The sequence below is a fragment of the Vulpes vulpes genome, chromosome 6 (genome assembly GCF_048418805.1).
Source record: "Vulpes vulpes isolate BD-2025 chromosome 6, VulVul3, whole genome shotgun sequence".
NCBI lineage: Eukaryota > Metazoa > Chordata > Mammalia > Carnivora > Canidae > Vulpes > Vulpes vulpes.
In genome coordinates, this window is record NC_132785.1 from 119,944,924 (window position 1) to 119,961,248 (window position 16,325).

The window sequence follows — 16,325 nt, forward strand, 5'->3', positions numbered from 1 at the left end:
GCAGAGAGGCTTCCAGAAAACTGATTCCCACAGCATGGTGGCCATGAAATTGAGCACCTGTGAGATGCCTCTGGGATTCTTAGGGCTAACTGGAGAGGAATTTGAGGGGCTGGATCCCCGCAAAACAGCTGGGCAGGACCAGAGAAATATTGTATCTGGGTACTTTGGGCTTCTCAAGGAAACACATGTCCATTTACAAGAATTTTGGAAAATTCTTTAATGTTCAACAAAAGGTATCATATTACCTTGCCCCTGTCCTCTCAGTAACTAATGCTACTCAGTTCTAAATGCTATGCCTTCATAAAGGAACGAGTTTAAAAGGCAGATAATGTCTTAGCATTGTTCTGGAAATAGTTCTGACCTCATGATCCCATGAAAGAATCTTGAGGACCTACAAGGGTCACTGGACCAATGTATTTTGAAAGCTACTAACCTTGAGTATAGTCTTAAAATAGATTCTAAGAGGGGGTAGCCTCGGTGGCTCAGCAGTTTAGCGCCACTTTTGGCCTGGGTTGTGGTCCTGGAGATCCAGGATCGAGTCCCATGTCGGGCTCCCTGTATGGAGCCTGCTTCTCCAACTCTGCCTGTGTCTCTGCCTCTCTCTCTCTCTCTCTCTCTCTCTCTCTCTCTCTGATAAATAAATTTAAAAAAAGATTCTAAGAATGTACTTGGGTTAATAGGGAAGTGACTCTGTGATTAAGAGAGCTGCCTTGGGTACAAGAGTTAGGAGTGGTGGCACATTTGCCATATATTTGACATCCTCACAAAGCACAGGCCCTTATTTCCTAGATTCACAGAGAGTCAAGCTATATCTATAGTAATAAGATTGGTTTTAAAACAAAAATTGCAGATATCCCTGGGTGGCTCAGCAGTTCAGCGCCTGCCTTTGGCCCAGGGCGTGATCCTAGAGTCCCGGGATCGAGTCCCACGTCGGGCTCTCTGCATGGAGCCTGCTACTCCCTCTGCCTGTGTCTCTGTCTCTGTCTCTCTCTCTCTCTCTCTGTCTCTCTCTGTGTGTCTATCATGAATAAATAAAATCTTAAAAAAAAAATTCCATCACCAAACATCTGACTGAGAGCTATCCTTCAGAGTAGTCACCCTTACAGTCTAGTTATTTCAATGACGATCACTGTAAATTTTGGAGTTCTTGTATTCTAAAATACAGATCAAACTCATTACTTCATAGGTAAACTGGGTTTTGACCAAGACGATACTTTAGGAGTGGTATAAATTTGCTTATTTAACCAGCCTTGGCTCCAAATGACTTCCAAGTCATGAAAAGATTAAATCTGCCTCAGAGGATGAAAATGTGCTATCAATATGGTATTAAAATTACTCCACCAATAATTTGAGTGTCTCTATTATATCAAGCACAGCACTTGGTGCTGGAAATGGAGATGAAAAAGGCTAATTCCTGCCCTGAGGAGTTTATAACCTGCTTCAAACCCAGGGTGGGCTCCTCAACCTGCAAGACAATGGGTTTGCTTAGGCTCTAGTCTGGTGCTGATGCCTGCATGTAAGTGGGTGTGCTCAGCCAGGAGACCTGAGCGTACCCACCACCCAAGCCACTGTGAACCATGCTTGGCCCCACAAAAGAAAGGAAAACAGGAGAGACATTGGATCAGATCTTCCAGAAGGTCTTTGTTGCAATTTTCTGCATCATTGAAAAAAAAAAAAGTTACATCATCATCATCAAATAAAGACAATAGCAGCAGAGCTCATTGAAACGTTACAAGCAAATTTGCTCTTATACTTTTCCTAAGAACATTACGAAATTCCCTCCTCCCCCCCCCACCCCACATTATTTTCTGTAAAATGCCTTTTTTTTTTTTTTAAAGCACCATGAAATCCTACAGAGAGAAAAACAGGTAAAACACCTCCACACGTGAGTTTATCGTCATCACTGGGGCCCCTGCCTGGGAGTCTGGAGTCTGGGACGGGGAAGAGGCTGGAGGCTGGCATGTGGGTTGGTTTGCATATCGTTTCTAGGCACCATTGCACCTTCTCCCTTCAAGCTCGGCGCCCTGATGGCAAAGGAGAGGTTTTCCAATCACCTTCTGTAACATTGGTCTGCTGTATCTACAGAGTGAGTCCTCTCAAGGATTTTTTTTTTTAATGCACAGGGAACGATTTGAGATTTTTCACTTAAGAACTGGGAACAGAAGGTAGATTTCAAATCTCTTAGGCACCTGTGAAAATGATCATCACTTTCAGTAAAACCAGAGATACTTCTTATTTCTCCTCTTTGCCACTGCACTGATGTCATGTGACCTAGGGACTGCCATGGGAGGACTGAGGTTTACAGGGATGGCGGACAAGTTGGTGAAGTACAACGCTGCTGGTTTATGGTACAAGGACAGGGTGCAGAGCTGTATTTATAGCCATGTAATCAACATGTTATTCATTCCAAAGTTTCCATATGCAGAATTATCAGCATCTATAATGCCAAACTCAAGTCACCTTTGTTTCTGAGAGTTCCCACTTTTATTTTTTAAGGCCATTGCTAACTAGCTCTTATACTATGCCAGTGAAAGCTCCCTCCGCTGACACAGCCACTGTCCTTGCACACAGCTGCACCATAACAGAAATCATAAACTTCCACTTGTAACATTAGCGGGATGCAGAAAGCAGAGACAGGAAATGCAATATTGGGGGGGGGTTCCTCATTTTTTCGAGAGTCTCTGCACATTTGTCTGTTTTCCTATGTCTTTCCTATGGTTTGGAAACTGCAGTATACATGGGATGGTCTACACTCCCAATTACTCATTACCCAATCCAATGAGTCTAAATAAATCTGTCCCACTCAAATTGTGGCCGCATTCTCAGTAATCCCCAAAACCAAGCACACAAATAGATAAGCAGCATTGATTCAGCCAGGAAATGATGTCCTCTCAGAAGGGGGCAAAGGGGTGGTTTGCTAATGTCTAGCACGATAGGACTTTCGACATCAAATGGTCCCCATAGAACCCAAAGCCTCTTATTTCCAGTGTGTGTGTGTGTGTGTGTGTGTGTGTGCGTGTGTATAAGAGAGACAGAGAAAGAGAGATCTGTCTATAGTATTTGAATTCATGAAGTAATCAAAGGGAACCTTTACTACAACTGACTGCAAATAGAGAAGAGCTTAAAATTCTTTAAATAGTCTTAACACCATGCAAAAAATGCTCATGTAGCCTGAGCCCTCCGGGTGACCGTGTGCTACGAGAGGATAGAGTGAGCCTACACAGGGCACCATTCTAATTTGGACACCAGGGTCCCAAACACAACTGGGTCTCCATCAATTACCCAGAAAACAAATCCCAAAGGGCAGGAGACTAAGCTCTCCTCTTAGCCTAAAATGAGGGGAGCCCATTAGTCGGTATTCACAAAACCAGCTACTACGGTTCTTCATAAATATAACGAACTCAGAGGCCAGGGGATGTTTGGTCAGAGAACCGCAGAACTCAAAGGAGCCTTGATGATTACCTGTGTTCAAAGCCCTCAATGCACTGATGAGGTAACAGAGAAGCGCAAGATCCGAGGTACCCACGATCACAGACTGGGACAGGGGAGCCCAGACAAATAGTCCCAGTCGCCTCACCTGCAGGCCAGGGACACTCCGACCTGCACACCCATTAGGGCCCTACCCCAAAAGTGATTAAGTTCCTAGAGTTCACTGTTGGGTTAGGACTGGGTATGGAGCTATAGTCTCCCAAACTGTCCCCCCGGCCGTCAGCAGTAACCCTCCAGATCTATTACGGAAGGAAGGATCAGTACCCAATTACCAGGTGAAGCAAAAGACACCGCCCACTGAAGATACAGAACATGTGCTCTTCCCATGTGCAAAATCAAGGCATTTATTCCAAGTTTATGGCAGGGTAGGGAGCACAGGTCAGAAGGGCAGGGCAGGGCTGTGCTGATGTGTTTAGAATTTGTAGAAGCTTTGCTGCATACTAATTGCCACATCTTAAAAGGGTAACTCATTCAAGCAACTTCGTAACAACTGGCCTCCCCCCAAATCTTAGCTCGTACACACTAAGCTCTTACTCCCTCTCAGCTTCTCCCTTGGAGAGTATGTTATAGCTTGTCCAATACTGCCCACATAACTAGTGGATCAAGCTCCACAGAGGGAGGGCTCTTCTTTGATTCTATTCCTCAGGGCTTTGGCCCCCTCTGTACTCAAGGAACAGGTTATATTGGATATTTTCCCACTCTCCGCCAAGGGCTACTTTTGATCCGTCCGTATTACTGTGATTTGCCTCATTTGGGGAAGCGTCTATGCACACACCAACAGCTGTTCCATCTGGTAGAATGTGCAGCTTAGTGTTTTGAATTGTTTTATTCCTGCTGTATACGGAGTTCCTGCAAGGTAAGCAAGTAAAGTGCAAAAGAGTGCTTTCAAAGGGCATTTTTAACAATACAGAAAGTGTGCCACACACAGCATTCTCGAAACCCAAACCAAAAATAATGCATAAGCATCTGGAAGGGCAACACTGTAGGTCACGTTTACACAGAGACCTCGTCGTACCCTCCTGGCCATAGAGATCTTCTCCCCGCCTCTGTATGCCGTGTCCGTGAAACTAGAAAAACACACAATGCACACAAACACACACACACACACACATTCACAAGAGTGCATGACATGGACACTAGAGCAAAGTCAAAAGCAGACTTTGGTCAGACGGCCTTTGAATACCACCCCTACCACCTTCTTGCTGTGTGCCATTGGGTAGGTTACTCCGCTTCCCTGAGCCTCCACATCCTCATCTGTATATAATGGGTTTGCAAACACTTCCCGTAGAGCGTTGCTATGAGGTTTCAGTGAGCTAATGCCCATAAAGTGCCTGATCCAGTGCCTGGGCCGTGGAAACCATTGGATAAATGACAGGGAAGCCTCTTTGCCAGAGTCGTCTGTAGGGTCTGGGATTTTAACACACTACTATAAAGAAGGTCACGAAGACTACAGGGTGGAAACGCAAATGAATGAGATCAATGGGTAGTTTAATCAATGGGTAGTTTAACTTGTCAGAAGAATGAAGTTCCAGATCTCTACCAAGTAAAACACATTTTGTCAGGCTGGAAAGACCCTCACAGTAAGAGCCAGTGCCCACACCTGCATTAACGTCATTTCCATGTCTGTTCATACGTGGACACAGGATGTTGCCAGTGAGCACCAGCCCCAGCCCCGGGGAGGCATGAGCCCAAATGGACCACTGACAGGAAGGGCCTCATGAAAGTTGATTCTTATTTGGCTCCTTCCCAAAAGCAATGCCAGAACTTTAGCTAGAGCTTAAAATTTTGGGGTAGGGGAAGGTGGAGCTGCATGTGCTCCAGGCAAGGGAGAACTGTGCATTTTTGGGAAATGGGCAGAAAGAGGTCTGCCCTGGTACCAGTGGTGAAGGATGTGGTAGGTATGATTTTCCCCAGAAGTCAGAAAGCATCAGATGATTTCGGGAAGTCTCTGCTAGTTCTGTGATCTCTTGATAAGTCCACTCTGTGCGTGTTAGCCACATGAATCCCCAAAAGGTGGCGCTGAGCCTGGGAGGCCCATAACCAGCAACTTCCTGGGGTTTGGGGTTGCCAGGTCCAAACGCTTAAGAGCATGTGGTCCAAACGGCTGCATCGGGACCACAAATAGCCAGTCAATTATGCAACGGGCTGAGGCGCACAGAGGATGGTGAGCCCAACACATATTTTGCCCTTTCTGATTTAAAAAAAAAAAAAATCTATTGAAAAATCTTCTTCTCCAAACTGATGACTGGCCACTCCCCCACTTTCCTTCACTGACCACCCGAACCCTCATGGAACAATCGTGTTGCCACTGTTGGCCTGTGGAACCATCACACAGGTGTTCCGTTAGTGAGTAGCAGGTGCAAGACAAAATAGCAAGGAAAAGAAGTGATGCTTTCCAAATAAGGAACACCCAAACATAAAAGTGGAATGTTGTAAATACTTCTTTTAAGCATTAGTTTTTAAATGGCATTAATGGCACTTAAGCTGCAAGCAATGAAAACAATTCAATTTTCTTGTACAAGAAAGAGTTGGTTGGGGGATTCTTTCTTTTGTTTGGAGATAGCAAGATGGGACCTCGCCACTACGTCTACCTTTAAGACACCCAAAGGGACAAAAAGCCCTGAGATGGAATGATGCCATGGTCCTCCTTGGTATGTCTCAGACATGCAGGATGTCTATTTTTATAAAAATTTAGGATCAGCTAGACAGAACAGTAAGCCACTGGCATCATGCAAGGCAATCGTTTTGGTATTTTTCCCCCTCTTATCAAAACAACCTATAACCAGAGTTCCACTAGGAAAATGAACATGGACATTTCAAAACCAGTTTATTTTCACCACTGCACCCACTGAGGAAAATGCATGATTTTTTTTTTTTTTTTTTTTGCCTGTAACCATGCAGCGAATGAGGTTGAGTTTTCGCCAATGCTTGCAAGTTCATTTGTCGTTCGCCGACAGATGAAATTCATTAGGCTTCTGTCATTGGTTAAGGTGATATCCACAGTGTGATGCATTTGTGATTTTTTTTCTCTCTCTCTTTTGTAATGAGGAAAGCAATTGCACCTTTTAATACGTGTGCTCTGATCTGTTTCCCACAAATTCCACGTGCTCGCGGGTCCCACGGACATTCACTTGGAGCTTAGAAAGACTGGGTACGCGCTGAGTGGTTCGCTATCAAAATTCCAGCTCAGAGCGACCTACCACAAGGTCGGCTCTCAGCCTCATCACAGGTACTTGTTCAGACCCCCCCACCCCTCTTCTGTGTGTGCACATATCTCTAACGGTAGTTTCGGGGAACGAGGCTCCATGTAGAAGACACACCTGCTCCTTTCAGAAGGCTGGTCTAAGGAATAGCTGCCCTTTCTACATGCCAGGGCCGGCGCGGCACTGCACAGGGGGGCGCGGCCCCGACCCGCACCTGCCCTTCACTCGGTGGCCACGACCTCCTGCGTGTGCCAACACTCCCTGGGTGTCCTGCGGCCACTCTCGGAAGTGCGGCCCTTGTCCTTGGATTCCTTTTGGCAGAGCAATCTTTCTCAAGTCGTTTATGGCACAGTGAAATATATTCTTCAATGCTATGTAATTTCGGACTATCGAGAAGTCTGTTTAAGGCACGTGTCTCAGGGTGAATATAAAAAAAAAAAAAAAAAAAAAACCAACCACAACGCTTGGTCGGGTCCAAGGTCCTCGGCATTTAGTTTCTGTCTTCAAGTAATGCGTTGTTCTCGAGTGCCCTGTCTTTGGTGTCCGTGGGGACCGATCCGTTCTCCACCCCGGCCTGCTGCTGGATGCACTCGGTCAGCGCGGCGGTGCTCGAGTGGTCCGAGTTGCACATCTTCTCTGTCTCCTCCTCCTTCTTCTCCTCATCCAGGGAGTAGTTCCGGAAGGTCTTGTAGATTTTGTGAACGTCCTCGGGCAAGGTCTTTTTGATGTCCTTGTTTTTCCTCTTGGTGAGCCTGGAGGTGGACCCGAACTTGTTGATGATGTTGTCCTCGGAGGCCCCCTGCCCGTGCTTGTTCAGCTGCTCCGAGCCCTTCAGGCGCAGGTTGTTGGGCCGGTTGTTGATGCTCTCCTGGGACGAGGCCTTGAAGCGGCCTGTGTCCAGGGCGGCAAAGACGGAGCGCTTCTCCGGCGACAGCATGTCCAGCGAGTGGGCCCTCTGGTCCAGGCCCAGGCGGCGGCGCTCCATGCTGCGGATGGTGGCCGCCCGCTGCAGCTTGTCGTGGATCTCCACGCTGAGCCGCCGCCGCGTCTCCCGGAACTCGGCCGTCACGTTGGCCTTCCACTCGGCCGCATGGGCCTTGATTTCGCCCACCTGGCCGGGGGACAGAAGGGCAACAACACACTGAGAACGTTGTCTCCGCTTCAGGGGACCCCCCCCAACCTACCCCACCCCAGCGCCCACAGCCCTTGGGTGTCCCTGGCAGGGAGGGGGAGGCTGGCTCCAGGGAGGCCAGGAGCTGGGGGAGCACGAGCTACCTGTGCCCTAAACACCTATCTCGATTGGGCGCCCGGCTCGGGTGACTCAGGGAGCACAGGTGCTAGAGAAGCCGCCAGGAGCCCAAGGTGCAGGGGCGGTGACCCGACGGGAGGAGGAGGGCATTGTGCGGGACGGAGAGGCCACTCTCTGGAGTTGGACCGGCTTGGGTTCCCATCATGCGCCCACCCCCTTTCTGGTGGTATGGCCTCATTCCTGCCACCTAACTAGAGGTGATCCCGTCTAGCTCACAGAGTTCTCAGTGTTAGGGAGGCAGAGACATGCCCCCCCACCCCCTCCGGGCACCTTGGCCCCTCTCTGTGCCTCCAATGCTGCTGTCTGGGCAGGGTGACCAACCTGTGCCAGTGGGACTGGGACTGTCCCAGTGGTGAAACAGAATGCCCTGAGTCCTAGGCAGCCCTACAGTCCCGGCCACACTGGGAGTGTTGCTCACCCTGGCCGCACCATGGTCAAGTGCTATCCGGCTTACCCTGCTTTAGGAACACCCTCCAGGGCTCCTGGTAATCAAACTTCCCTAGTCGGGTTCTGTGAAAGCCCACAGAACATTCTTCCTCGGAATGCATGAGGAGGGATACCAAATTTCTTGGCTCTCATTCAGCAGTGCAAATAGCCCTAGTCCCCGGCTTTTCTATGCAGATGAGGAACCCACAAGTTTGCATTTTTGCATTGAGGAAAGTGGATATTTACGTGGCTACTTTCCCTTTCACTAGAGCAGGTCAGTTAGCCACGTGGGGCATCAGCCTGGGGAGTACACTGACAGGATTGCATTGCCAGTGTTTCCACAAGCCGGAAAATTAACATTTGGGCCTGGAAAGCATACGGGAAATTTTCCCATTCAGCAACTTTGTCCTGGGGCCCTTTCTACAGAATGTCTATCTTTGGGCAAGTGAACAGTTGTCCTTCAGGAGGCTGTCCCTCTTTTTATTTCTTTGGGGTTTTTATCTCTCTTCCACTTGTTAGCGCTCACTGCTGTTTCTCTTGTCCTCCTTTTCAGTTCTTTTCCTCTCTTCCTAGAAGAACTACATGGACTTTTTTTTTAAAATCACAAAATCTACCTTCCCCTCTTCTCTCTTCCTTTTCTTGCTTTTGTGTAGATTTTCATGCATGTTTATAGGAAGGAGTAAAGACTGCCTGCCCCCACACACAGGGGTAGATTTGTTTCTATAGATCTGACAACTGGGGGGGTGATAAAGGTGAAAAGGGACCCCTTGTGTTTGCTTTCTCACAGCTGGTGGAGGACTTGGGTCTCAGAAAATCGAGAAGGAGTCCTAATATCGTACTGCATTCCCATACAGACCCCAAGACCCGATGGACAGGCCCATCTTTCCTAAGCTTTTTGTAAACTTTCTAAGTCTTTCCCACGTATCTGCACACCTCCCTCAACTACAGTCTACCTCTTCTGACTATTGCTATTTTTTCCCCCTTTTAATTTCATTCCTTAAAAATAAGTCATTCTGGGGCACCTGGGTGGCTCAGTCACTTAAGCATCCAACTCTTGGTTTCAGCTCAGGTCATGATCTCAGGGTCCTGGGATCCAGCCCCACGTGGGGCTCTGTACTCATCAGAGAGTCAGCTTGATATTCCCTCTCTCCCTCTCCCTCTGCACGCCCACCCCCACCCCACCCCCTGGCTCCACCACTAACGCTCTCTCTCTCTCCTAAAAATAAAAATTAAAAGTCGTTGTTTACTAGTCCTTCCAGGATCTGTGGGCTGATGAGTCACCAGATGTTCTCACCTGCCGAAAAAGGATCCAGAAATAACCACTTTCCCACTGAACTTGGCTTTTAGGTAATGATTCAAAAAGAGAAAGCTGTAGGGGGCCTCCATGTAATAAGAAACCCTCCAGCCCACGGAATAGAGATAGGCAGTTCTTGACATGAGTTCATCTGATCTCAGAAACATTTATAGAATTTGGAAGGGGTCCTACCTCTTCTTTTGTCTTTTTGGACAGAACCCGTAGCCAATCTCCGATCATACTGAGGACAGCTGCAAAGTAGGCAAGGCCAACAAGGATCCAAAACCACACTAGGGGCTTATACCACTCCCGGTAATTGATGCCAGCGTTTCCCCCTGAAAACAACCAAACGTTACTTCAACCAGGGTCTAGCATATGGTCTTTGCAGAACAAACATATTCTGGTCCACGTAGCAGAGATGTCATCCCATCACCACCTGACACTCCTCTGTTAGGCCTGCTGTATACGAGGGCGTGACAGGGAAGGAAGGGCAAGGAAAAGATGTGTTCCTCCCCTAAAGGAGCCTGACTTGTGGCTTAACTTCTTGGATTCTAGGTCACGCACCATAATGCCCAGAACAATGCCCACGAACCAAAGACCCGTAACAAAAAAGTGTCAGTGGCTGACTTGGTCCACCTCTTCTCAACCCAGGCTTAACAATGAATGATGAGCTAGAGGACAAGGGAGGAGGCCCAGCCACCAACTGTCTTCTTAAACTTCTTTAAATGTAATAAAAATGAGAGATCGATACTCCCCAGTGGCTTGGAATTCTTGGAACCATTTCCTCCTCAATACATGCATTGATTAGGAGCAGAGTGGATGTGTGAAAGTAAAATTAGACCTAATGGCATTCTTGAGCCTTTGAACCTAGCAGTAGTGATTTACCATTAACTGAGGGATGGTATTTACATGATGCTAATCCAAAAGGTCAATTAGACTGAGTAATTAGAATCGCCGTGCCAGAACTAAAAGGCCAGCTAGTCCAATCCCTTTATATGTAGGGATTACAGTAGAAATCCATCAAACCAAATTGGCCAGCTGCCCGATTGCGTTGACCGGCCATTCCACTGAAAAAAACATTTACTGCAAATAATTAGCCTATTTCTTCTAGCCCTCCTACGGGCGCTGCCAAAGTTAGTCATACAAGACAGGTTCCCAGCCCGGCCCCCTCTCCTAAGGATGTGAGGACGTAACTGCTGTCAGCCTGGCTCTCACTGTGTAAGACCCTACTGCCCAGTGAGGCAGGTGCGCAGTCATTTCTAAGACAACCGGCATTAGCAACGTATGGGTCATTACGGGACTACCTGATGAGTGATTACTAGTCTTTCCCACTGGGTCGTGGTTGGACCCTCATCTAGCACCACTGAATCCACACTGAGCTCTTATGGGATCGGTAATGCCTCCCAAAGGCAGCTGGGCAGGCACTGTGGCCTGTGGCTCCTCTCGGTGAGACCAACCCTACGCTCAGCAGGACCAGGGCCGCCCACAAGGTCTCCAGGCCACTGCCACTTTCTTAAAATTAGAATGCCAGACATTGCTAATGGGCTGTGTGGCCAGCCCCTTGGGTCTGGTTTAGCTGCCTTTGTTATTTTTCCTTTTAGGTAACTCTCCCCCCCTCCCCCCCGAAGCCTCCTCGAGGATCCTACCGGAGTTCCTGCAACAGTAAGTGGTTTTTGAGGTTCACTCTGTCTCTCCACCGAGCCAGACAGAGAACGGTGAGCTTTCCCCCTTGGGGCCAAGAGGAAAGATTTACCTTAGCCAGTCACCACCACCCAAAGAAGCTTGTCACTAGGGGGCGCGAGCGAACAACGCAAAAAAACACCCTTTGGCCTCTTTCCCTACGCTTGTCTGGAATTCAGAGTTCTGTGTGTGATCTCAAGGATATCAAAATGCTGTGATGTTGTTAAGGCTGTCCTAACGTGAGTTGGCCACAAAATCAACCAGGACTTAATCCTGTACAGTGATCAGCGTTCCAATTATATTTCTAGAAGAGTTGATGCCAATGTTCCATCGCAGCAACCATGGACTCTTGTTAATGTACCTTTGTTAACAATCGGGGTATCCTTCCCTATTGCTCTTAGAGCATTGCCCTAGAGGTTGTGACAAACTTTAAGGCATGCGTTCTTGAGACCAATCTGTGTAAGCCCTGGAAACCCGAGCTTCAAAGGGGTCTGGTCTAATTGCAGTCAGCACCGTGAATTATAAAAGACACCTGTCCATGGAGACCTCAGGACAAATGAAATAAGGCTCTGCAGTCGGTGGAAAATAAGGGCCTTAAAACAGTGCCAGGCCTATGACTGTGGAGGTCATACCCTTGCTAGGTAAGTAAAGATAAGGTCAAGTGCCAGTATGTACTACGTGCTCTCAATCCATGGTGGGTAATAGGGAGAAATAATCAATTAAAATCATTGGCAGTAGCCCTTGAAGCACCAGTGTCCCCTCTCATTTTCTCCTTGACACCCCCCCACCACCACCCAGGGAGGACCAGTGCACCAACTGGGCAGTGCTCCCTGACAAGGGAGGTCCCCGTAGACTAAAAGGTAAAGAACACGGATGTCCTTTCTTCTCTCTCATCCACAATGAAGAGCAGGGACCCACTTCCCATGCATTTATGCATCACAAGCTTAAATAAATCACACGTGTTCTTTCCCGGGTTACCTTTAACTTTTTCATTTAGAAGCACCAAATGCAAAATCATTTTAGGTTGGCCAACCATATTCATTTAAGATCTAAATAAACCAATGCTACCTTTTCTGACATTTTTAATAAAGCTCTAAATGAAGTCCCAACGCAAAGGCCAACAGAGAACTTCCATGTGCATTAAATCTGGGGCTCCTTTTATTTTTTTTTTTATTTTTTGGTCCTTCAATCAATGCTGTATTATAAAATGTAATTCATATTATTTTACAGATTCATATTGACTTTTCAATTAACATGAAGGCCTGGATTCAAAAACATTAACAAAAGCAGACAGTAGATATTTAATACACTGACTCTAATTGGAATTAGACTATAACAGTTTTTGTTTTATAAGATAACATTGCAATGTGTAACATTAAAATTTAAAATATTCAATTATGGTACTGTCAAATGGCGTTTTTTTAGTGACAAGCTTCCCTGCATCTTCTTACATTGTATGATGATATGTAAACAAATAACATGAATTCCAATTAAAAATTTAAACTCTTGGGATGTCTGGGTGGCTCGGCGGTTGAGCGTCTGCCTTCGGCCCAGGGCGTGATCCTGGAGACCCAGGATCAAGTCTCACATCGGGCTCCATGCATGGAGCCTGCTTCTCCCTCTACCTGTGTCTCTGCCTCTTTCTCTGTATGTGTCTCTCATGAATAAATAAATAAAATCTTTAAAAAAATTTTAAACTCTTTACTGATCATTAAATACATTTTTAAATTTTCTATTCCAAGGTTCCTCAATTTGTGCCCCACATTAACAGACTGAGTCAAGCAGGTGTTTAGAGAGAAGGGCTTGTCCTAAGTGTCCTCTAACAGTCCAGCTGAGAGCCCAGGGCTGACGCACAGCACTCTGAAGCACAACCCAGTGCAAACTATGCTCCAGGAGAACTTGAAAAAGTTTGTGAAATAGTCCCAAGAGTTCTCTCTGTGGTCTCCCTCCAGAGCTTTAGGCCTATCACCAGATGCTACCAGGTGACTCTTGGTGCCATCTGAGTTGGCTGAGCACTGTGTATAAGGAAAGACTGGCCTGGGGTCCCAGAAACCCCTGCTTTTTTAATCGCTTTGACTTTGCAGTGCTTAGTCCTTAGGTAATTTTTTACAAAGAAGAAGGAAAAATAAATAAAAACTGCTCTTTTTACAAACTGGACTTCAGTCTTCCATCTGCTCAGTTGGGACAGCTGGGAGACCACCCTGATGGTTAGCATCATCAGAATGAATGTGGAGGCACCCATGCACCTTTTGAAGAGCCTTTACTATCCCCTCCAGAATGTGCTGTTTTCCAGATTTCCAGATCCCTGCCCACCTTGTGAACACCATACTCCATGAAGAAACCAAGGCGCTGCCAACATTGTGTGCCAAATAAAGGACGGTCAGCCTGCGAGCTCAGCCTGCAAATATCCAGGCTGCTGCTTAACCAGGTGGTCAAGAACTTGTATGTGCACGCAAATATATCACCCAAAGATTTTGAGCTTAGGACAGAGTTTTTATCAAAGCGTTCACTTCTCGGAGTAGAAAACGATCAACTGTCTGGCCCCCTAGAACTATCTCTCAGGAAAGAGAAGGATGGTATTCTTCTCTTCCAGCCTTCCCACCACACTCTGGGAAAGCCATACAGGTAAAAAGCCAGATCTCATTTCATTCAAGCTCCCTCTCCCTAGATGAGATGAATGGTGGTTTTCCTTTGCTTCTATAAACATAGTTCACTGGTATTTATTTTCACAGTGAAGATTATAGCTTCTATAGACACCCATGCAGAATCTGTTATAATATTGTACTCCCTTGGTATAGTTCTCAGCTCCCAGTAGTCAGCTGAGTTCTCAGTCTTGTGTCGGGGCGCACCCGGGGTAACTTTTGCAGGGACCACAGCCCTCCCCTGGAGAGCCTCAGGAACCCTAACCCACAGGTCACTGCAGGCCATGCTCTATGCTAATCTCTCCAGAGTTTCATACTTGCCACTTGCTAATATAGCCTTTATCAATTGATTCAAGGAGTCAATGCAAATCAGAAGTCCAACATTCAATGAGAAATTCATTTCACTCATGGATAATTCATATGATGATAAGGGCAATGAGCATCCTGGGGAGGAAGAGGCTGGCTTTCATTTCATAGCTGAATCTGCTGCTTTTTACATTTTACATTTTTACATTATGTGGGACCATGGGCTTGAAATGAGTCCGTGCACAGCAGCAGTGACACTGAGCCATTTTCATTTGCTTCTCCCACAACATGGTTTCTCATGGTTTTGAAAAGCATTACCAGCAGAACATGTTCCCCACTGGGGCCCTGGTGACTGGGATGCCCAGGGTGCTTACCTGCCACAAAATCACCAAAGCCCACCGTGGTGAGAGTGACTACCACAAAGTAAATGGACTCCAAGGCGGTCCACCCCTCAATATATTTGAAAATGACAGCGGGGATCGTCACAAATACAATACAGCCGGCCAAGATGAACAGGATGGTTGAGATGACCCGGATCTTGGTCTGGCTCACTTGCTTTTTCTGGGAACAGCAAAGGAGAAAGATAGGCAAGTCAGCTTCATCACCCTGGATTCAGAAGACAGAGGCACAAGAAGAATGTATTACGTCAGTGGCTTTTCACCTTTTGCCAGTCACAGGAAGCTTTGGGAGAATCTGATGATTCTCCTACAAAAATGCACATACAGAAGTTTCCAGATGTTCCAGGTGGCTCATAGACCCATTGAAACCTGTTCATGTACTCCAGGTTATGAAATCCTGCTTAGAGGGCTCTTGGGTGGCTCAGTCAGTTGAGCATCTGCCTTTGGCTCAAGTCATGATCTCAGGGTCCTAGGATCGAGCTCTGTGTCAGGCTCCCTGCTCAGCAGGGAGTCTGCTTCTCCCTCTGTCTCTCCCCCTGGCTCATGCTCTCTTTCTCTATAAAATAAAATCTTTTTTAAAAAAGAAAGAAAGAAACCCTGCATAGGTCATGCCTTGAATGTCCTTTTCATGGTTCCATGACTGCAGCCCAAATGCTGATTCTAACTTCCTCACTAGTACAAATGTAATTATTCCCCCAAGGAGGGCTTGCTACCATTCCTCATGTCATATTATTGACCCCCCTCTAGGAGGGTGCCGGTTTGGAGCTTTTTCCAGTGGCAAGGATGGACTTGGCACTTAGTTTCCCTTGTACCAAAGGGAAGGTGTTGGGGAAAAAAACTGCTGACCTGAAACAAACTAAAATGTTCAGATGACAAGAAAAACATAGCCACCCATATACCCACTTGAGACAGATCCAAGCTTCTTCACCTTCCCCCCCAACTTAGATTGGAAATTAGATGTCACCCAAAGGAATGGGGCCAAAAGAGTCCAGATGTGGATCAGAAGTATCCCTGGCATTGCCCTTGAATGCACGCAGCCCAACACCGGCATGGTCTCTGAGCTGAATGATCCTTAAGGCTTTCTCAAAGCTCCCGGGACTGACACATAAATTGTCATCAGGGGGCCCTACCACCATCACCCGACCAAAACCATGTAACACCAGCATGAATGGGCCTTTCCACATCACCTGGACTGACTCTGTACAAAAATATACCACATGTGGGGCATTGGATATAGGAAATCCTCACCATGTGCTCGGTTTTCTCTTCATTGCCTCCTGGTGAATTAGAAGGCAGAGAACCTCAGAGCGCAAGAGACCTTAGCATTCATACACTCCAACAGAAGCCAAGAGGGGTTGAGGGACCAGCATAAAATGATTTTGCTAATTAGAAGCAAAGCCAAGATTAAAACTCTGATGTGATTAACTCCCAGTCCAGTGCTTACTGATGGAACCAAGCTTCAAGTTACTCAACAATTTTCCAGCTCACACAAAGTCACCAGAGTCCTCACCCCCACCTACCTCCCCCATAACAAAATCAACCAGACTAACCCCCATGAAGGACAGGCTGTCCTGCTTC

At 46.9% G+C, this 16,325-nt stretch overlaps 1 protein-coding gene across 5 annotated transcripts in view; it reads right to left on the bottom strand.

Moving 5' to 3' along the window:
* Nucleotides 1–1,621: 1,621 nt before the first annotated feature.
* KCNK10 (potassium two pore domain channel subfamily K member 10) overlaps nt 1,622–16,325 on the bottom strand; it is a 133,152-nt gene continuing 118,448 nt past the window's right edge. For 3 of the 5 annotated variants that reach the window (XM_026012511.2, XM_072762189.1, XM_026012510.2), the window contains 3 exons: nt 14,724–14,910; nt 9,914–10,056; nt 1,622–7,803 (listed from right to left, as the gene is read on the bottom strand). In XM_026012511.2, coding sequence (XP_025868296.1) covers nt 7,183–7,803; nt 9,914–10,056; nt 14,724–14,910 — 951 coding nt within the window. In that variant the 3' untranslated portion in view covers nt 1,622–7,182. Of the gene's footprint in view, nt 7,804–9,913; nt 10,057–14,723; nt 14,956–16,325 lie in introns of all 5 variants that reach the window. The other 2 variants (XM_072762188.1, XM_072762187.1) reach the window with 1 other exon arrangement.